Source organism: Pogona vitticeps, chromosome 7 (assembly GCF_051106095.1).
Source record: "Pogona vitticeps strain Pit_001003342236 chromosome 7, PviZW2.1, whole genome shotgun sequence".
Classification (NCBI taxonomy): Eukaryota; Metazoa; Chordata; class Lepidosauria; order Squamata; family Agamidae; genus Pogona; species Pogona vitticeps.
This window is the reverse complement of record NC_135789.1, coordinates 28042249-28064223: the sequence shown is the minus strand read 5'-3', so window position 1 is coordinate 28064223 and position 21975 is coordinate 28042249. Positions and strand designations below refer to the sequence as shown.

Genomic DNA, 21975 nt, shown 5'->3' with positions numbered 1-21975 from the left:
AGGGACAGCTAAGAATGCTTCTGTTCTGGGCAACAAGAACATCCTCCGAGTTACCTTTTCTGGTACTTTTTGACTCTGATGAAAAGAATCAAGTCAGCCTGAAGCAGCAGTGCCCCCACTTTCACTTGGGAAGACACCGGAATGAATGGCTTGTAGAGGAGAGATGCCGGCAAACCTTGAAGAATATATTGAGTAGCAAACATCAAGGACACTACAAGGGCACAATTCAAGATGAGAGGCACAAAAAACACAAAGGAACTTGAGATAAGGGGCAGGGACCCATTAAATATTCACAAGATGGCCACTAGTGTTCTCACCAAAATCCCTAAACTCCAAGGTTCAAAAGAGCCTTAATGGGTTCCTGTTTGTTGTTAGGCAAAAACTAGAAAGACAGCTCACAATTAGGATCTCTTAAAAAGACCTCCTCCTTCCCTGGGGTGCGGAACTGAATGACCTCTGGTCAAACATAACTCCTTGGAGTTGCACAGATGGCCATATGTCTTTTCCGTGACACCATCAATTGGTGGCTTCCCGGTATCTGAACAGGCTTTTTCCTATTCTAAAACGGCTTTCCTAGGACTTATGGACTGTAACAGTTCCAAGCTAAGACATTATATTTTTATTCCAACCCACTACGGCAATGTGGCTTCTAAGAATATATGTGAAATTGGATTCTTTACTCCTTGGCTTACTAGCTATTGCACAAGTCTTGGCTTTTCATATTTAGATTTTATGTTGCAGTCTCTTGATTTTTAAGTTATTTGAGACATAACTCTATTGACTCTTATGACATCTATTTCCAGGGACAATTTTGACAAATTGTGTTATTGGTTTACTACTGGTCAATTTAAATATCAACATTTTATTACAAGGGAAACAGAATTCTTAAAACACAAATATCAACATGTCTGTGCAGATATACACATACAGATACTTGCATTATGCAAGGAGACATTTAAAAATCATGCTGATTCAATAAGACCCTATAGCCCTTGCACAGTTCTTTAGAGTGACCTTTTTTAAACAGTGCCTTATGGAAACCGCACTTAGAAGTTTCTTAAGGATTCCTTTTGTGAGCATAGCACCACAGAGTTGGAATCAATCTCAGAGGTCATCTAGTCCAAGATGGAGTTAACGCACAATGCAAATATAACATCACTGACTGATGGCCACCCAGCCCCTACTTAAAAACCAAATAAAAGTCCATCTGCTCCCAAAACTGCCTTTGCAACTGTTAAACAATTTATAGGTAAAGGTAAAGGTTCCCCTGGACATTGAGTCCAGTCGTGTCCAACTCTAGGGTGCAGTGCTCATCCCTGTTTCTGAGCCGTACAGCTAACGTTTGTCGGAAGACACTTTCCATGGTCATGTGGCCAGCACAACTAGACACGGAATGCTGTTACCTTACCACCATGGTGATACCTATTTATCGATCGCATTTTTACATGCTTTCAAACTGCTAGGTTGGCAGAAGCTGAGACAAGCGACGGGAGCTCACTCCGTCGCGTGGATTCGATCTTACGACGGCTGGTCTTCTGACCTTGCAGCACAGAGGCTTCTGCGGTTTAACCAACATCACCACCACATCCCTTTTTAAACAATTCATTTGTTGTTTAGTCGTCAAGTCGTGTCCAACTCTTTGTGACCCCATGGACCAGAGCGGGCCAGGCCCTCCTGTTTTCCACTGCCTTGAGTTTGGTCAGATTCATGTTGGTTGCTTTGATGACATTGTTCAACCATCTTATCCTCTGTCATCCCCTTCTCCTCTTGCCTTGGACACTTTCCCAACATCAGGGTCAATTCATACTATTAGATAATTTCTTCAAATGTTTAGTTTTTAAAAAATCTAGTTTCTTGGTATTTCTGCTGATTGTTTCTAGACCAGCCTTATGTAGCAAAAGAGAATGCATTTGGTCTGTATTCTACATGACAGCTCTTCAGATATTTCAGGACAGCTATAAAATTGTAAAAAAGATCTGCAATGGAAAACCAGCTTTTCTGAACGACAGCTTGCTTGCCACTATGGATACTTTTAGCAATGCAGAGTCACAAGAGAGAATATGGGTAGGGAAGAGCATCCACTGCAAAATGCAGAAGGGTTCTTTGGATAAAAAGCTGACGTGGAAACTCCGAAAGCTACAGCTTTAGGGCAAACTGATATTTATAAATTCATTGCTCAGTGACAACATGTGCCATCACAGTTCAGACACAACAGATGGCAAATGTTTTCACCAACACCCTAAATATGATGCTTTTTTTAAAAGGTGGCTCGCATGTATGGCTGAGTGTCATCAAGTGATACAAAAAGCCTGTGAGTATGCATCACACCCCTCTTTAGCAATCAGAAGGGCAGACAGGAGATCACAGGCTCATGAACCAATTTTGGCAGCTGTCAGGAGCCATCTCCCTTTCTCACTCACACACATACACAAACACCTTTCCAGGGTCCATATTCTCTTCTTGCAAAAAAATTTCCACAGTCAAAATTCTAGGAGTTTTAACTAAGAAATCAAAGTCCTCAAACAATTATGCACAGGTAAGGAATGAAGGCTCCACTAGCCATTTTGGCCCTATGAAGAAAACAGAGGAAATAGATGGGAGTGTCTCAGCTCTGTGGGAGCTGCAAGAGATTAGGGAACAGGTAGTCTCTCTGCCTATTAGGTTCTGTATAGAGTTCCTTTTAAAAACCTACCAGTCCTCCTAACCCATTCTAACTCTCACAGATCTTAGCCATTCCCACCCATTTCCTCTTGTGTTCTTTGAGCTCCTAAAGAACCCCAAAAGCACCCTATCAGTAATTAGGAGTATCTCACCTGAGCACAGCCTCAAAGAGCACCTAAGGATTATGCCATGAGTTTTTAAAAAAGAAAAGATTGGTAACACAGGTTTCAGAATATTTCTTACCTCATCAGCAACGTAATGAGAATATGATAATTTTTACTACTTCTTAAAATTCAAAAATTTGAACTTCTCAAAAGGAAAGGACACTGGGGACAATTTACAAAAACTACCACAACTCTGGGTTGAAACAATAGAGATACTTGTTTAGTAACTTCTAAGAATCTCACAAGGCTTTAAAATCCCTAACTTGGTCAAGTCTTCCTAATTAAGATAAGCCAAAGTGACTCAGGGAGTGTTCTTCCACTCCCTGCTTGACAGAATATTCATATCTGAATACAAATAAATAATAATATACTCCAGCAGCAAGGTGCAAAAATATACTCCATTTCAGATGAGTCTGTCTTGCAAGGGCTTCCTTATTCTTTTTTAGAAACATTTCCAGGGAAAAATACATTTAGATTACTAATTACATTCCCCTCAAGTGCTGTCCTCCTCCATTCGTTCAGCCAAGAAGACAGACATCTTCTAGTGCTTTACAATTTTAAAGTGACAAACTCATGGTAAATGAGAAGAACCTAACAGGCTGCTAGCAGAAATATTAGGGGACAATTTCAAAACCAAAGTGACATGTTGAAAACACAGTGTGTATGTGTGTGTGTGTGTGATCTGAGGAGGCAAGCACAACACAGAGCAGAACAGCCAGATCACTGCTCAACATGCAAACTCACTGAAACCATGCTTACTGCAACCGTGGAACACAACTGTGAGCAAATTTAAAGGCTAGTAAAATGCTAGCTTTAGCAACAGGCAGCTGATCTATTCTAGGAGTAGGCTCATATGGGATTCCACTCTAAAACAAAGCGCCGACCTCTAAAAACCTGGTTGTAGCAATAAAAAGATTTTTAAAATTAAACTCTTGTGACCATGTTGAGTGAGTGTGAGGGGGTCACTTCAGGGGACCCTAACAGGCCATTACCCTCACCCCAAAGCCCCAGGGGAGCCCAGGGCAAAGCAAGTTCCCCGGGCCCTTATGAGCAGGGAGGAGTTGCCACTGCAGGAGATACAGGGCAACTGGAGAAGCTTCAGCAGAGATAAAGAGGCTAGAAGAGAGGCAGTGGAGGAACATGGTCCCATTTTCTGTGCTTCTGTAGAGGTGCAGATCAAGATAAAGAGTCCCTGAAGCAATCTCCTCCCAGCTAGCCCATTTGCCCGTGGAAGAGGCTGAGCTCCCAGGGCCAATACACCACCATCCAAACATGAGTCCTACACCATCCCAGCATTGGTATCATTATCCACCCTACCCCAGGCGCTTGGAGGAGCAAGCACCAATGAAAGCAACAGAGGTGGCTTTGGGACGAGTAACTTGAAGGACTCTGACCCCCCTCACCCAGCTCAAAAAAAGGATGCAACCCATATCAGGACTCATCCTCATGCCATGCTTTTTAGGTGGGGGGGCCACAATGAAGTCAACTGGGACCCTACTCAGTCAGAGGCATACAGCACCCAGGTGTGTTACTGCCAGAAGCTAAACTCCAGGCAAAGGAGGGAGAACAGTTGTTATAAGTTCTATTACTCCAGTAGAAGTTGTTGCCCTTCAAAATCCCCAAGCTGGAACCCATGGAGCAAAAGCCTGGGGACTCCTCAGTCACTGGGCACCTGTGAATCAGAGCCAGCAGCACTCCTAATGGGGCATTTGGGGAATTGTCCAAATTGTTTTTTGAGCTCTAAGCAAAACCATGGAGCCACTATACAGAACCACAGCACACATCTAAAAATTCTATAAGCACTGACCCAAGACTACTGCTAGCAAAGCTTGCTCGGGGGCCTCCGTATCCCAGACCCACATTCCAGAAGGGGCCACAGGGACCTTTTCCAGAGCATCATACCGCCTGCTGCCCTTCCATCTGTTATTATCATTGACTAGATACGGCGGTGATGAGGGGAACAGCAACAGCTACCATTTGCCATGACCTTCCCATTGGGTAGCAGGGCAGCAAACACAGCAGGATGTGAAGAGGCCCAGAAAAGATGCTGCCAAAGAGCTAAAAGCAAAGAAGCTGCAATACTTTTTTTCCCCCAGAAGGCTGGAGGAACATGATTTTGAATCAGGATAGGGGTTGTACAATTCATTAATGCCCCTTTTGCTCCCCCCCCCCATGTTTCTAATATCAGTAAATGATGTGCATATACATTGCTTGCATGTTCTGGATTCAGTACATCCGACACAGAATTACAACTGCTACTCCGGGTGCCTCCCGTGAGTGTCAACTATCGAAATTTTACAGCATTAATAGATACATACCACCAAGGTGGGAGCTGACACATGTCCCCACCTCACCCACCCCTGTTTATGAATCCATCCAGCAGCGTCACGTACCTGTCTTGAAATGTACCATCATAATGTTGAGATTGTAGAAAGTGTCTTAATTTTAAAAAAAAACAGAACACTTGATTCCATTTCCCTTCTCTTATATTGTATCTGAAGCACATGCTGTGTTACACTATTTCCAGCAACTCTGCTAAAAATAAGTCCTGTATTTTCTCAGTATTGCTGTTTCTCAGCATAGCAGAGGCAGTGCAGGGAGCAGGGAGGAAAAGGCAGAATCAGACATGGCATCAAGCCAAAAAAAAAAAAAAAAACAGGGGGGAGGCTCTATTACCATTAATGGGGCTGTCACTGGCAGTGACAAATAAATGAATTTGATGGTTTTAGATCAGTCATTAGCAGACCTACCCCCAGGCTGGCAATGGCTGAGCGCTTACTAGACAGAGATGCTCCAAAAGTTGGGAAGCTGAGAAATGCATGGAAGGCCATCCATCACCCTTTCTTTTCTGATTATCACTGCTCTACATGCCAGCAATAAAAGGTTAATGTGTAGGAATTACTCTTTATTCATCCTTCTTGATACAGATAATACTATAAATGTATTTCCATCTAAAAAGAAATAACGCCCCCCCCAAAAAAATATCAACCATACATGAATCATCTACTTGTTCCAGACTGAGAAAATCCCTGCCCAATTCCATATTTTTCTCCTTCCTCTATTTTTCGAATCTATTATTTGAAACAAGTTTACCCTGCTCTCTAACTGAGCAAGGAGGGGGCACAGTTTAGAGACAAAGCACCTTTGTTGCATGCAGAAGTTCCAGGTTCAATCCCCAGCCTCCCCAGAAAGCGCTAAGAACAAACCCTGCCTGAAGTGCTAGAGAACCACCAACACTCATAGTTGAAAATGTCTAGGTAGATGGACCAATGATCTAATTTAATATAAAGCAAATGGCCATAAAACCAAATTGTTTATTTATCTGTTTATACAAACAAATACATGTGTGTGCATTCATTTGTATTAAAACAAGCACAGAATACAGCCAGATGATCAGTACAAATGACGAAAAGATCTTTCCATTATAAAAATGGAAAGCTTACTGACACCATGAAGTTGCAGTTATTTTAATTTTTAAAAGCGTGCCCTGCTTTCCAAATTGCATTGGGTCTCCAGTACAGATAGCAACTTTAGTCAACGAGAATACAAAGAGCCACACATACACATGTTAGCAATAAAGACTAAACCTAAATTTATTTATTTATTTATTTATTTATTTGCTTATTTATTTATTTATTTATTTATTTATTTATTTATTTATTTGGTTGCTTATTTATTTATTTATTTATTTATTTATTTATTTGTGCCCTGCCTTTGTCCTTAAAAATGACCCAAGGCAGCGTACATCAGTAGAAGACAAAGTTTTAAAGCTTAAAACAGTAAATATACAAATATCATAAAAGAATCAAACAAACACCACACTAAAATGGTAAACAAAATTAACACCAAAAACACATACATTATTAATTTGTGAGAAAGCAGATGGGGGAGGAGATCCTCAGGACAGGTCAAGAGCCAGATGGCGGCAGTCTTGGGAGTAAAATTTATCATCAGTGCTATAACCCATTATATTATTTCACAGTTGCCACCATCCTATTGTGTTCAAGGTTTGTGTAACTTACTACTGGAAAATGTAGCACAAGATGCCAGGGCACATCTCCATTGCATGCCGAGTCACACACCCAATCATGCAACTGAGAAGCATTATTACACTTTAGCAATTCTGTAAACAAATTATACAAACTTTCATCCAACACCAACAGGATTCCAGCCAGTATATCTATGGATATCACACATACATGACCCAAATGTACGAGCAGGGGGTTGGTCTCGATGGCCTTATAGGCCCCTTCCAACTCCATGATTCTATGATTATTATTCTATGAACCAGGATCCGAGTCAGTTAGATTTGCCCTAGTCCTGGATACTCCATTCTTTCCCTCACATAGCCAGAGTTCTTTGGTCACTGGAGATAACCACTCTTCATTGGACCGTTGGAGAGAGATTCTCCTTAAGGGCTTTACCACTTAAGCTCCAATTTGCCACTAAATACTGTAGTATGGTTCTCACAAACGTGCTGGTATTTCTCATTTTGTACAAAGCTCATGTCATTTGCTTACTTCTAGAAAATGCTCAAGGCTCTCGATCTGTTCAGAAAAACACCCACAACTCTTACCAGACTAGCAAAATTCACCTGGCTAGAAAAGTTTTTCCTCCACTGGCTCAGAATTTGAACTCCCATCCAAATGAGGAAATGCAGCAGATTTTGTCTATGTTCTTAGATGTATCCAGAGTCAAGCTTTCCGTGTTTTCAAACAACAAATTTTTTGTATAAAACAATTTCTCTCCTAATTTTAGAAGCGCTGCTGGGTTACTTTTATTTTCTTTCATCCCCCAAGATAGCTGCACTTGCAAAACATTCCTTCTGTATCAATTCTTATCCACAAAACCAAGTTAAAACGCATACATACAGTACACAAAGCAAAAGGTTGTCTCAGACAACCCAAGTAGTTTAGAACTACACATAGTCTGCTTGTAAATAGGGAACTGTAGGGATACAGGCTAAGACTATTTTAAAGAAAGAGGATTTGTAAAGGCAAAGGTTTACACAGGCTTTTATAACCTGGATTTTCTCCCCATTCAACTGCCTCACACTATCATGGGGACATCTAAACATTTATGATGCAGAACAGGTGCAGAACTATCAGTGATTATGTCTTGTTTCCCTAATAAAGTGGTTCCCAGCCTTGGGTCCCCAGATGTTCGTGGACTAAAATTCCCAGAACCCCCCGTGGTGAAAGCTTCTGGGAGATTTAGTCTAATCACATCTGGGGACCTAAGACTGGGAACCACCTCCCTAATGGTTGCATGTGCAACAGGTCTACAGAAAGCCAAAAGGCACACTTCGGCACCAACAACAGGCTTAGCAAATAGAGAGTGCCAAGTATAATCCCTTGCATTTCTAATTAGAAAGGAGTCAGGCAGCAAGTGACACCAGCATTGGTTTCATGAGATCCCCCATAGAGCTACTGCCAGTAGAGAAGACAGTACTGGGTCAGATGGACCTATACTCTGACTCAGTATCAGGTTTACAATGCTGCAGTGAAAGACCTCTCAAGTTGGTAGTTCTGATCTGCTATCCTGAATAAGCTTGATACACACGCGCACACAAAATATTTTCATTCTCACTTAATGGCAATTACTCAGTTTTCAAAAAATGTCCCCCCGCCTTTTGAAGCCAAAATGTCGAGGTACAGGATTGTTTTTATCACATTTTCCTGTAATTTATAATCAAAGTGGCTAACAATAGACCTAGTAAACCCAGAAAGAATCAATAAAGTAGCACAGATTCACATACAACCCAAACTCAAATGCAACATCGATAGATCAGTTGAAAGTCTGAATGCAGCAGCTTCTGATAATCAAAAGCCCGCAGGAGCAAATGAGCCTTAAGTGTGTGTTTAGAGGCTGAAGAAAATAAAGGGTCTGGTAGAACTCACCACGGAAGGTTTTATAGAATAGGTCTTCTCTCACACCCACATCCTTTACTGCTAATGGCAGCTGAACACAGAGTAATGTCTGCAGTATCTGTCAGGCTAGTTCATATGGGAAAAATACTTTTTTTAGGACAAAAGTTATTTTTAAGGGAGTCCAGTTCTATATCCAACTTCATCTGTTATCCCTTAACCCAAAGGAGCACTTGCTGTAGCTGTGGTTTTTTTAAAAAATGGATTTTATTGTATTCTGTGGCTTCTATAGGCAATCTGGTAAAATGCCTTGAAACTATGAGAATGAAAAGCACGACAGAAACGCCTAAATAAATAAATATCTAAACACAAATCCTTTTAACGAAACTACCCATGACAACAATACAAGATCGAATAGTATAAAACCCTAGAAGCTATGTGCTGAACTGCGTATACAGGTGGGGCAATAATTGTTGGGGACTGCTGTGCAGCATTGTACTGAACTCAAAAGGGATCGTGGTGCTATAATGCACAAAACAAAAATAAAACAAAAATATAATGCATGCAGAAATACTAAAGATGAAAACACACAAAGCTCAGGGAAGAAATTCTGAATAGGTTCCTCCTTTCAGAGATTTAAAAAAAGCCGAGATAAAAATCAAAGGGAAAAAAATCATCACTCTAGTAAGTATACATTTCCACTATACATTTCACTTCACCATATGCTTTATTGTAAACACACATCTCAATCTTGAGTAACAGATCATTATCACACCCAAAGAGGCCAGCTAATGTTGGGCATATTTAGTAGTCAAGGTCAGCAGAATTTTGCTTACAAACCTGTTTCATTAGTGACCCATTTCCACCATCAAACAGTTCTGTTGAACTTTTGCATTTTAAAAGCAAGCACGAGACATTTAGAATAGCTGAAATTAAACCTTTCTGTTCAGAAACCTTGTTTAGCCACATGATCTTTTAAAAAAAAGCTAAACGCATTTTCTGTATTTGGAAAGCAAGCATGCAAGTCTGTTCTGCCTTAAAAGAGTCATACCTATCGTCAATTTCATTTTCAACATCCTTTCTATTAGTCATTTTTATAATACAAACTTTGTCAAAAAATGAACCGAGAGAGAAACATTCAGAAAAGCAGGTGCAAGACAAAATATGAACTCTCCACCTAGGGAAAGCACATGCTGAACATAAAAGCCGACATATGTTTTAATATTTTCACTGCAGCTTTGAGACACACGTGGGGAGGGGATTTAGGCTGTTTGCATTATGTGAGAATTCTCGTGTTACCAAATCTCCAGACCCTGAGATCCAAGCCTAAAAGAGATGATTGTACTAAACTACAGGAAAGTCACTGCAAGGAAAACAGAGTTTCAGTGGCAACTTTATGAACACGGCAAAAACTTTTGCAGACTGTCCTGAAAGCTGAGATAACATCAGAGAACCTCAGCAAAGGAAGGGAAGAGGAAAAAAATTAAGGTTATATATACTTTTATGAAGAGGAAACAACACTATGGCAATGTACGTAAGCTTGTGCGCAAGCAGTTAATTTTGGATCTTTGAAAAAGGCATAGTTCAAATACGTACAATCCAGCAAAAAAAAATTATGTTCTTTTCATATTGTGACAAGAGTTCAGTAAGAACATGAAGTAGATGCTTAAATCTCTCCATTTAAAAATAGTGGATCCTAAGAAGCATGGATTAATGTGGTCATACTCTGTACTTACACTGAAACAGCCTCCTAAACCCACAGAATACTGTATAGAATTTGGATTATTACTGTTCTGTCAATTCTAAATCCTGCTTTGAAAATTACAAAAATTTGCCACACTTTTCAAAGGAGCCTGCTGCATTTACATTCAGGATCGGAAAGTTTTAGACATGTTGCCACATGTTAGTGCGCATACCACAAGACAATACTGTCTGCGCGCTTCTGCATTTCCAACTCTTGGGTATGCCTGTGTGCAGTATCAAACCAGATGTGTCTTTATATTAAAAGGTGTTTCAATGTTTTGTGGGCCTATCTATCTCTCGTACTCACACACTAATACTTGTCAAATTAATCTGGACTGAACACACATGCATAAAACCACTGAATTTTCCAGGCGCTAGGGAAAAAAAACACGGTAGGATATCTTCAAGCAGGGGAAAAAACATAAACATAAAAATATTCAGGACATGTAAATAAACAATGCTGCAAGAAATGGCAGGGGGAAAAAAGAACTGATCAAAGCTTCAAATACTCTGACAGGATTTTAAATGGAAATGAATCCTGCAAAATTTAACTAAAAACAGATGGTCCCCTTTCAGGCTTTACACATCACTATTTTTAAGCATTGTGGTGCTGCTCTATCCAGGAATACCTCTCAGAACACACATATACGGCATGGGTGGGATAGAAGTCCGATAAATAAATAAACTGCTGGAGTAGCTGCTTTTGGGTACCGTAAGTGTCCTGTCAAACTCGTTAGCTTAGTTCATGCCAAGCCACAATACGGGGACCTTAACAGGAGGATGCCTGAATTAACAAACCATGGCTTGCTATCAAACCAATGAGACACAGAAAGCCATGGTTTCAAGTAGGACACACCAACTTGGGTTAGGCAAGACGTCAGAAGCAAAAATATACCCACCTGCAAACTCAAATAATGAAAGGATAGGGGCCAGGATTAAGCCTGTAATCCCACAATACAGCAGCCATGAAAGGGAGCAGCTCTCAGAAGGAGTGGAAATCCTCCTCCAAGGTCATTAACAAAGCTCCAGCTTCAGAAGCTGACATATGATTCTGGATATCCTTTCCTGGCCCCTCACAGTTACCCAGGAAACCTCAACAGCAGCTCTTACCCCTCCAATCCCACTCCGGTTGGAACGCCGGACTTGCAGAAAGGAAAAGAGATATCTCAGGGCAGCCAGATTTTACAATGCTGATTATATAAACCATCAGTTTTCTGTTCTAGTGACATTTTATTTAATGTGGAGGTTAACCTGGGACTCAGCAGCAGCCATAAAAGGTGTGTACACAGGTTTTCAGCTGATAAGTAAAAATCAAGTATGGCCAAATAAATAAATCTCGTCATTTGGCAAATTGAAACCAACATTTAGCGAGTGGCAAATGGAATTGTGGTTGGGAGAATGAGAGGGTATGCATTTTCCTGATGGACAGCCCTCCCAGATCCCAGCTGGAAGGAACAGACTACTCCTGTGGTAAACCTAAACACATTCCCTCCCTTTGCTTCCAAAGTGACAGGGAATTTTCATCAGATTTTTTTTCTTCGTCGTTTTGATAGGCCATAGAGAGAGGGATTCCGGCAAATAAGTCCTTCCACACGCCTGCCCTACCAAAAAGAACACAGCAGACATTTTTGGATAGACCAAAGCCTCTGGAGATTGAGGTGTTCCATGGCTGACTTCACCATAGCTTTTCCATTAGAGATCCCAAAGTTCAAAAGATGCTTTGGGATCTAAACTACAGTTAGCAGAAGCCATGGTTTAGTGTGATGTTTGGCCTGACTATGGTACAGCCTCTGCTAGCCCCAAAGTGGCAACTTGCAGGCCTTCTGATGTTGTTGGGTCTACAACTCCCAAAGCAAGTAAATGAGCATAGGTGCGCTGCTACCTTAACATGCATTATTCACAGCTTCTGTATCACCAACCTGCACCTGCATTTCCCAAGGGCTCTTTGTTCTGTAGGAGCATGGAGTGTCGCCTTTTTCTGCTCAGGCCCCGAAGCTGCTAAATGCCTTCCTCAAAGAGGCCCACCAAGCAGGTTTCATGGTAGAACTTTAAAAGGTTATTGAAAATCTCCCGTTTGGCCTGGCTTTCAACTGTACCTGCTGCCACTGCTGTTCAACAAGCCAATTGATTCTGCTATACTGATAGATCTTAACCATTTAAGAAGTATAATTATCCATTCAACATACATATCACTTCAGACATTTGATATACTGTATTTTTTATCAAAAAAAACAAACACACAAGATTTTGTTACAACCTATCTATTAGCCTTTGCTACAATTTTGTTCAGTAGCTACATATTTTAAAAACCTGTTACAAAGTTATTAAAATATGTTTTTTTACATTGTCATATGCAGGAATACATATACATCAAGCCAAGAACTGAACTCCCCCAACTTTTAGATCAATGTCAATGCTACTATCCTTATGACACTACACTCGGTTGAAACATTTTACATTTTCATGTTGTTCCCACTATACCACTCTGAACACACCAAATCTCATCCAGTTTTGGAAGCTAAGCAGAACAGGTACTGGCAAGTACTTCAGTGGGAGACTTCCAAGGAAAAACAATACTGCCTGAAGGAGACAATGCAACATTAAGAACTTCCACTAAACACAGAAGACAATCCAGGGCTAAAACAAAACCAATGACGTGACTTTTTATAAGGCAGCTACTGATGCCCCCATGCCAATTTGTTGTTTTTCTCTCCTTCCATGCTCTAGTCTTACTTTATGATTCTATTATAATAAATACATAGATACTGTGACATATGTTGGCTTCTACATCTCTTGTACATCTTGATAATTTAATTTGAAGGTCAAGTGAAAATATTTTTAATAAATAATATATATGCATACATATTAGTATTTGGTAAAATATTATTTATTTGAGTTTTGAAAACAGACTGTTCTCCTCTGGATGCACCATTTTCATTTCCTATTCTGGTAATTCAACATGAGCCTGTTCCTCTCCAGTGAAAGGTTCGATTCCAACAGTCTCTCCTGACCCAGTTTAGATGTATAGCCTCTTTTTGGCCTTCACCTGAACTGGGCCAAACCTTTCATTCAGCAGAATGAAGCAGTACCTCGAACAGCAGGTTTGGGGTATCATGCAAAAGCAGAAAACTGTTAATTTATTATTGCATTTTTTTATTTTATTTTTTTTACTGGCAAGGAGATGGTCACTATGGAGTTTTCAGCCTCAGATACTAAAATGACTTGGTTGGCTTTGGGCACTATGGACCATCACTATGACGGAAGGGATGTCATTTTCTGTCCCTCCTCAGGCAGCAAAATGTCTTAGAATGATTCTGAAATGCAGTGTTATATCTTTTTTTTCTTTACATATCATCTTTCTTCCTAACAAATGGACAGAACACAAAAACAACAACTGAACAGGTCAGTATGGAAACCTTGGGAATTTAGGAAAGTTTTGCAGCTCATGCTCCCCCAAATAGAAGGGGAAGGGTAGAGGAAGGTTTTAATGTTTGTTTCCGTGCGTGTGTTTTAAGGAGTCAAAGGGTAAAAGGTTCCCCATGACATTTAGTCCAGTTGTGCCCGACTTTAGGGTGCGGTGCTCATTCCCATTTCCAAGCCACAGAGCCAGCGTTCGTCCGAAGGCAGTTTCTGTGGTCACATGCCCAGTCTGACTAGACACGGAACGCTGTTACCTTCCCACCAAGGTGGCACCTATTTATTGACTCGCATTTTTGCATTCATTTCGAACTGCTAGGTTGGCAGGAGCTGGGACAAGCGACAGGAGCTCACTCAGTCGCATGGATTCGATCTTATGAGGGCCGGTCTTCTGACCTTGCAGCACAGAGGCTTCTGCGGTTTAACCCGCAGCGCCACCGCATCCCTAAAGTCTAAAGGAACTCTGCAGAAACAGCAAATGCTTGACTCTAATAAACAAACCCAACTCCATCCCTATTTGTACACATAAATTATAGGAAATTAAGGCAGTGTGTTTCCCCACAGCTTATGAAGTAGGCTGCATCTAATCTAACACTGTACCCCTGCCTCTGCTAACCAATTCATGCCTCCTGTGCTCCATAGTTCTAGAGCATTTCATGAATCCTTCATTCCTTCTGCTTTTTTTTTTTTACAGGAACCTAAACCCAACATACCCTCTTGCAAAAAGAAACTGTCACATCTAGCCCCTTCCCTCCAAGTACTAACTAGGAGTTTCTTGCTCAAATGGACTAATTAGTCCAGCTCCAGGAACAGTCTAAGGGATGTGCCTGTTAGAGCTAGAAGTTCCCATGTTCAACTGAGGAAAAATGATTTCACCCTGGCCTTCAAAAGAAAAGAAAAAAAAAACATTGTGCAGACTAAAGTATTCCTTCCACATCATGAAGGGAAACACACACACACACACAGAGAGAGAGAGAGAGAGAGAGAGAGAGAATCTCAAAAGCTGGCCTCACAGCTATCTGGGTACCGAGTTTTGTTTTCGGAGGTAGCCTTCAGACAAAAGCTCTTTTGAACATGATTGACATGTCCTTGCAAGCAACCAAATGCATTACATCGAGGCAGCCCTAAAGAAGAAGCTGGCGGGGTGGGGGAAGTGGGGCAGTTGGGGGGAGAGAGAACAGGTCACTTATCCAATCAAACTTAAGGCTCTTTGTTTCATAGTTTCTTTTGGAGCTCTTGGAATAGCTCAGACCTTCCAATATCGGCCAGAGAGACTCTCTCTTCACCCACTGTTTGCCAAGGAAGTAGCACTTTCCCCCCCCTGAAAGTTAGGCACTGAAGTGATGGCAGGGGGAAGAGGCGGCAGCAACTTTCCTTTGCCCAAACAAGAACAACAACAACAAAATAAACAGAGGACAACTTCCCCCTTTCATTCATCGCAAAGAAACTTGGAAGATCTCAACCTCAGACAAGCAGACCAGCTATCAGCTTTGTCAACATATCACAGGCATTCAACATAATATTCTGCCATTAATATCAGAAGAAGGGGAGGGGAGAGGGGAGAGGGGACCCACCCACCCCCAAGTTCTTTCCGCCAGATGCACAATGACACATACAGCTCCATAAGGAGATAGTTACGCTGGAAACAGGACTTATTTCACACAAAAAGGCTTTCCTGCAGTCTCCAAGGTCTTGCCAAAGCCAACTGTCCCAGCCATCTTTGCAAAATCCTCTCTGTTCATCTGGAACCCTGAAATCCCTTCCTTATTTGGAACCCTGCCCTGTAGAGCAGCAACAATAAGATTCCCAATGCGCCTTTTAAAAAAAGAAAGCAACAGAAGTGAACCTTCTTTCTTACCTTAGGCTGAGCTCGTCGGGGAAATGCTACTTTAGGGTCAATCTGTTGGGGAGGGGAGAAAAAAAAGGGAAAGCAACATAATTTGTACAATTTCTTAACATCATCAGACAGAAATATTACACTGACTGATTAATCCCTCATTTCTCAGGTGCAAGAATCTCATAGGGCAACTAACATAAGGGTAGGGAGTGGCAGTGTTATCAGGGAAATAATTAATAGAGGTGGAACCAAAGGGCTCTGTGAACAAACAAGACACTGCTATTTTTTTTAAATAAAAAATTAAGAAAATCACTAGAAATAGGAACTCCCTGACCCTAATTCAGCCATAAAATCTTGGACAACATGCACAATTTGCATAGTCTGCAGACTGCTTATATTAAAAATATGAACATTTTGGTAAACAAGGCTGAAACCTATAAAACCCTCCGATTTTTCAATATGCACATACCATGTTCAGGCTTTTCTGTGTTTATTTTCTTTTTCAGTGTTAATACTTTCATAGTTTAAGAGTACTCTTTTTCAAAAAAAAAAAGCTTAACCCAGAGCAACTGCTTGTTTTAAATGAATTCTTTGTAGCCAAAGTTCCTAACAAGAAAAGTGTGTTTGCTTGTATGACTACATCTCTAATTTAGCTTTTACAAGTCATATAGAAAGAAGCTGTGCGTGAAAAGACAGCTGAAATTCTCAACACACAAGAACATATTGGGGTATGAACCATCACGTCGTATCTGAATTTTGGTTACCCTACTAGGGTTTTCAAGGTATGTGAGATATTTAAGAAGTGGTTTTACCAGCGTCATCCCTCAGTGAGTTTCCATGGCTGAGTGAGGCCTTGAAATCCAACACTAACTTTCTATGAAGCAGAGTTACCTAATTAAAGCACGTTTGCCTGGTTTTTAAAAATGATTTAATCCAATCACACACACACATATATACATATATAACTTGAAGCCAAACTGAAAAATTCTTAGGCTATATCTTTAATTAAAAACAGACTCCTGTCTTTCAAGGTGCTAAAATTGCAGATATATCACTGTCAAGTAAATAAAAAGTGATGGTTTGTCAATTATTATATAGGGAGAGCTAATAAAATAGATTCTTAAAAGTTGCAGTCCTCCATAAACTTGCAGGGAAACAAATCATACAATGAACTACTTCTCTAGTAAACTTGTAGGGGAGTGATGTATCAGTCTCCAATCTGTTTTGTTCCAGATGCTGGCTGAAACATTTTGGAATTACCAGACAAAATCAAAATGCTCCAAGATAAGGAGCATGCCCACACAACCAGAGGATAAAGGAAAAAACTGAACAAGGCAGATAAATGTGCACCCATGTTGTCACGCTTAGGAAAAAAAGGGCTTTTAAATTGATTAATTAAAGAATTAACTCAAGAAATCATAAACAATGTACTGGTAATGGAGTCTAGGTTTGGTTCTAGATGTGTCTCAAGTCAACGGGTGGGGAAGGGCAGAGGGCAATAACTAAGTTCATGGGACCAAATCTTTCTCAGCAAGTGTCTTAAGCATCTACTCAAAAGTTCCAAGGAAGTAATTACAGGTGAGTAGACTCACAAGATAGGTACTCAATCTACCTGCCGTTTCAACTATATAAACTCCTTGCATATTGCATTATTTTTTAACCACTGTTTGCAATCCAGAGCTGAATCTCAATAGAAACTTTTGTGTAGTGGACTAGGATCAGAACTGCTGAAAGTGGATGAAAAGAATACCTTTGTTGCTTAGGGAAGGCAGAATATTTTCAAGCTGCTTTCATTCAACTGGTGCCCTTTATGTCATTCCACTTACTTTTTTTAATTCATAAAAAAGGAAATCTGAGAAATGAGTGATTATATACCACACTGTAATAATTCATGAATCATACAGAGAAAACTCATTAAAACCTTCATCTAATAGGCTATCCCTTTCATACAGATTAACATTATCTACATTTATATTCATCACTGGCTAGATATATTTCTACAGAGAAATAGAACAGGTATAGATTTCCCATTAAGTTGCCCAAAATTTTCAGAATTGGGCTGAGGAGTACAGAACAATTCTACAAACGTTCCGTCAATCCTCCTCAAAGTTCTAAGTGTGAGGGAACAATAATAATTGCTACTTTTTAAGTACAGAAACTAAGGAAGGCTACGGAGGGAGGCTGATGAAGCTAAACCGTGTGCTCATCTCATCCTATGATTTTTTTTTCAGCACAACAAATTAGTCTGTGTTGCCACTTTATAAAAAGTGATGCACGCACACGCAAGAAAGAGAAGGTGCACAGTAAGGTACGTGCTATTGGTGCAACAGAGCTGTGACTTTCCAATCTGGAGGAAATGGCTTAAAACTGTCTCCATTCTCAGACTTACACGATCCACATGGCAAATCCATACCTGTTGCATATCCCCATCAACTATTTAAAGTACAGCCAACAGAAAAAAAGAGCTACTAAAAATAAAATTAGTTAGTTAGGTACAACTCTACTTACTGTATCTACAAGTCCTCTAGGAAATGACTAATAATAATAGTACTATTTCTGATATGAATGGCCATTACCTAAACCAAGCTTTTAACGTAACTGTAAACAAGAGCGGCGCCTTCCATGTCAAAAACCAACCGAGCTGTTTCCTGTGCTGAATGTTGAAACAGAGTCAAATGCTATGCAGTAAACTACAGGACAACTAGCCATCAGAGGACTAACAACGCAGCATCCTGTCTCAGCTTTTCACTCTGGAGGAACACAGGATTGTTGTTTTTAGCATAAATAAACTAAACCAAGTCACACCTTGCATCACACCACGAACAGATGCTGCTTCTACCTTGCTTACATCATCTGAAATTAGGCAGGTATGCCTCAACCTACTTCTTAACACTCTCCTCATCTCTCCCACCACCACAAAGAAATTATGACCGTGATAATCAACCTAAGCACACATAACAGTAGTGGCTCATAAAGCTTGATAGCCTCATCTCTCCCTCTGTTTCCCACTGTCAAATTTAAATTGTAATCTCCCTAGAAACAAGGATTTGTCTTTTTGTCACTCTTTTAAGTGCCACATAGTTACTAGCACTAAACCAATAAAAATAGTTATGAATTTACTCTAAGGATTCAATTTCAATAGGTGAGAGTATATAACCAATGTAGCGTGCCTTTTAAAAATTCGCTAGAAGGAATTTCTCCTTAGATTTCCATCATTTAAAAAAAATGCAACTAAAGGTATTAAGTCGATTTCTTATGAACACATCTGATTCTTACAATCTTATGCTGCTCCACCTAGCCAACATCAAAACTCAAATAATTAAGAAATGTCTGAGCAGGAGTTACAAGCTTAGTCAAGCCCACAAGATTTGCACAGAAAGTTATTAAAACTAAATAATAATAATAATAATAATAATAATAATAATAATAATAATAATAATAATAATAATAATAATAATAATAATAATAATAATAATAATAATAATAATAATAATAATAATCCACCTGCTTCATATAAGGGAACATGAATGAAAATGAAAATCTGATTTATTTAAAAACAAGTTAATTACAAAACAGATCTTAGTAACAGTGAAGCATCATCTCTCAAACTCTTGCATCAAAAAAGAATATTTCATATACACACATACCATATATGCAAACTGGACTACATGCTATACATATAGAGAGTGCAAAGTCAATACCAACATTAAAGCTAAATAGTTCTGCAGATTTAATAGGTGTGCATCAAACAGTTGTAACAATCAGATTTTTCATTCTCAAAAAGCAAAACCAGTAACTCCTTCTGTCCAAACTCCATACATAAGTGCTAAACAGAGTTCAGTTTTACTGGTGCCCTTTTAATTGTAAGTTAGTTTAAAGTATGCCGATGAACTAAAACCAATAGGGCACGGATCTCTTTCTGCTACAGTGCAAGCGTTGGTATCTGATGCAGTGATGGAAACGTGGAAGTGATGGGGTGCCCAACTCATGTATTCTGAAGTAAAACAAGCAGTTAACTTTTTGAGCTGTTTTTCAACATCCATTATGAAAAGAAAGAAAAAAAATACTGTAAAACTGCCCTACTTGTCTTCTGATGGAAGTTTCCCCCACATACTAACTGCAGTGTCGGAATGACTTTTTGTGATAATAGCTAGAAGGGCAATGACGGAAAAAAGTGAGTGTGGAAAATCTAAGGCTAACCTTAAAAACTTCCTTTACTTTTAAAGAAAAGTTAATTAGAAGTAGCCTCTTTTTTTACTTCAAAATCTAACTAGCTTATTCTTATACCCCAAACTTTGTGACTAGACCATGCACACACATACTATGTATACCAATGCAGAGTTTAAACTGAGTAGCTTAATCTGCAACTGGCAGAACAAACTAGGCATCATGAACACTGGGTTTAATATTTAAGAGTCTGGCAAGTTACTTAACATTTAATAAGGTTTTTTTTTAAAGTTATATAAAGCAAGAATAAACTTCCAGGGTATTACATCTGTTCCAATTTTTAAGAGTAAAATCTGAATGAAAAACATGCTCCCTATACACCTTCAGCAGACCCAAGAAAAAAGTACACTGTCTCTTTAAATGAGCCTGTCACAGTCATAATATTGCAGGAAATAAAGGAGACATTAAACACACACGCATACACACACTTGCAAACATCAATGCCACATCATATAACATACCGTCTTGGAATCTAATTCATGATGGGGTTGAGCTAATACTTTATCAACACTTGCCGGATCAGCAAATGTAACGAAACCAAACCCCCTGAAACGAGACAAAGAACAAGAGCGGGTGGGAAAGAGAGACAGCAGGAACTAGGTACTAAAAAAGAAGCGGCAAAAATACAAAGACACATAGTCTCTCTCATTCCAGGCTGTAACACTGTACTCTTTAAAAACTCTCACCCTTTCCTTAAAATATACTCAGATTCAGGTAGATGTGAAAACTTCCACATTTTTACAAAATCTGACCCTTCTCCCTACTTTCCCTCCCCCCTCAACACACACACAAAATCATCTTTCCACATTAAATTCCTTCTTCTTTTTTTAAAAAATCAAAAAGTAAGGAAGGAATGGTGGGACAGGACCCTCTTACTTCAAAGGAAGGTTAAGAAGCCAAAATGTTTTATTTTTTAAAAAGAAAAAACAGGAAAAACATATTTCTGCAAGAAGTACCCTTGAGTACTATTGAACAGGTTCCCACCAACAAAAATTAAACCCCTACCAACATCAACATTTATGAATAAGGCATAGCACTTCAAATCAGTTATAATAGTAATTTGGAAGTATTTCAAAATAAAAAGGCTTAACCCTCAAGAAAGGTTGTTATTCTTTATATATTTCTATATAAGTTAGAATATTCATCCTTCCATCACACAGAGAGAGAGAGAGAGAGAGAGAGAGAGAGAGAGAGAAGAATATCTATAAGAAGAGAACTTTTGATTTAAAAGTGGAGGGACGTTTTACCTGGAGCGCTTTGTCGTTGGGTCCCGCATGACCATACATTCTCTGATGTCTCCAAATTTGCTAAAATAATCTCTAAGGTTATCTGTGAAGAAGAGGAAGAAGAAGAGAGACGATGAAAGGAGAAAATGGGAATGGGGGAGAGAAGAGGGGAAAAACAGAAGCAAATGTTTGTTTGTTTTCAAGTGTATTAAAGATGGTCCATGGGGGGGGGGGGAGAGCAAGATTTAATTTTCCTTGCAAGTGGACAGGGAGGGATAGATTGGTAGAGCAAAAGAAACCTTCCTGTGCTTCTCCCCCCCTCCCCCCAGCCCGCCACCCTTTAAAAGTGCACGCACGCAAATGTAAGGTCGAATAGAGGACTTGAGAAGCAGATCTGTTATTTGGAGGAAATAAAAATATCTCGTCTCCTTAACCTTGTGCAGGGCAAAACCATGTGTCTGTCTGTGTGTGAGAGAGAGTGTTTGAAAGGGGGGGGTTTGCTGGCGGGGAAGGAGAGTGAACCCACTGAAACTGACCTGGGATAACAACAAAGACCTATGGAAGGAGGAAGGGACGGAAGGGGAGTGGGAGACAGGGGTGCCCCCCCACCTCTCCCTACATAAGCGCGCGCACACATACAGAGGCACAGGCACACACCCTCCCCCCTCCCGTACTTACCTGGTGAGGTTTGCCAACTCAGGCCGCCAATAAACATTTTACTGGAAGAAGAAAACATAACAGAGTTAAGCACAGATGTCAGATCGGCCATTTTGACGTGTAACTTACAAAAGCTAAAAGGAAGGGAGAGGTGGAAAGGGGGGGGTTGCCGGGGG

General features: G+C 40.0%; 1 protein-coding gene across 22 annotated transcripts in view; it reads right to left on the bottom strand.

The window, feature by feature from the left end:
- The window catches only part of MSI2 (musashi RNA binding protein 2), a 424247-nt gene that overhangs the window by 401374 nt on the left and 898 nt on the right, over window positions 1–21975 (bottom strand). For all 22 annotated transcript variants that reach the window (XM_020786864.3, XM_020786866.3, XM_020786869.3 and 19 more), the window contains exons 2-5: window positions 21821–21861; window positions 21164–21245; window positions 20378–20462; window positions 15711–15752 (exon numbers count right to left, since the gene is read on the bottom strand). In XM_020786864.3, the coding sequence (XP_020642523.1) occupies window positions 15711–15752; window positions 20378–20462; window positions 21164–21245; window positions 21821–21861 (250 nt within the window). The remainder of the gene's footprint in view (window positions 1–15710; window positions 15753–20377; window positions 20463–21163; window positions 21246–21820; window positions 21862–21975) is intronic.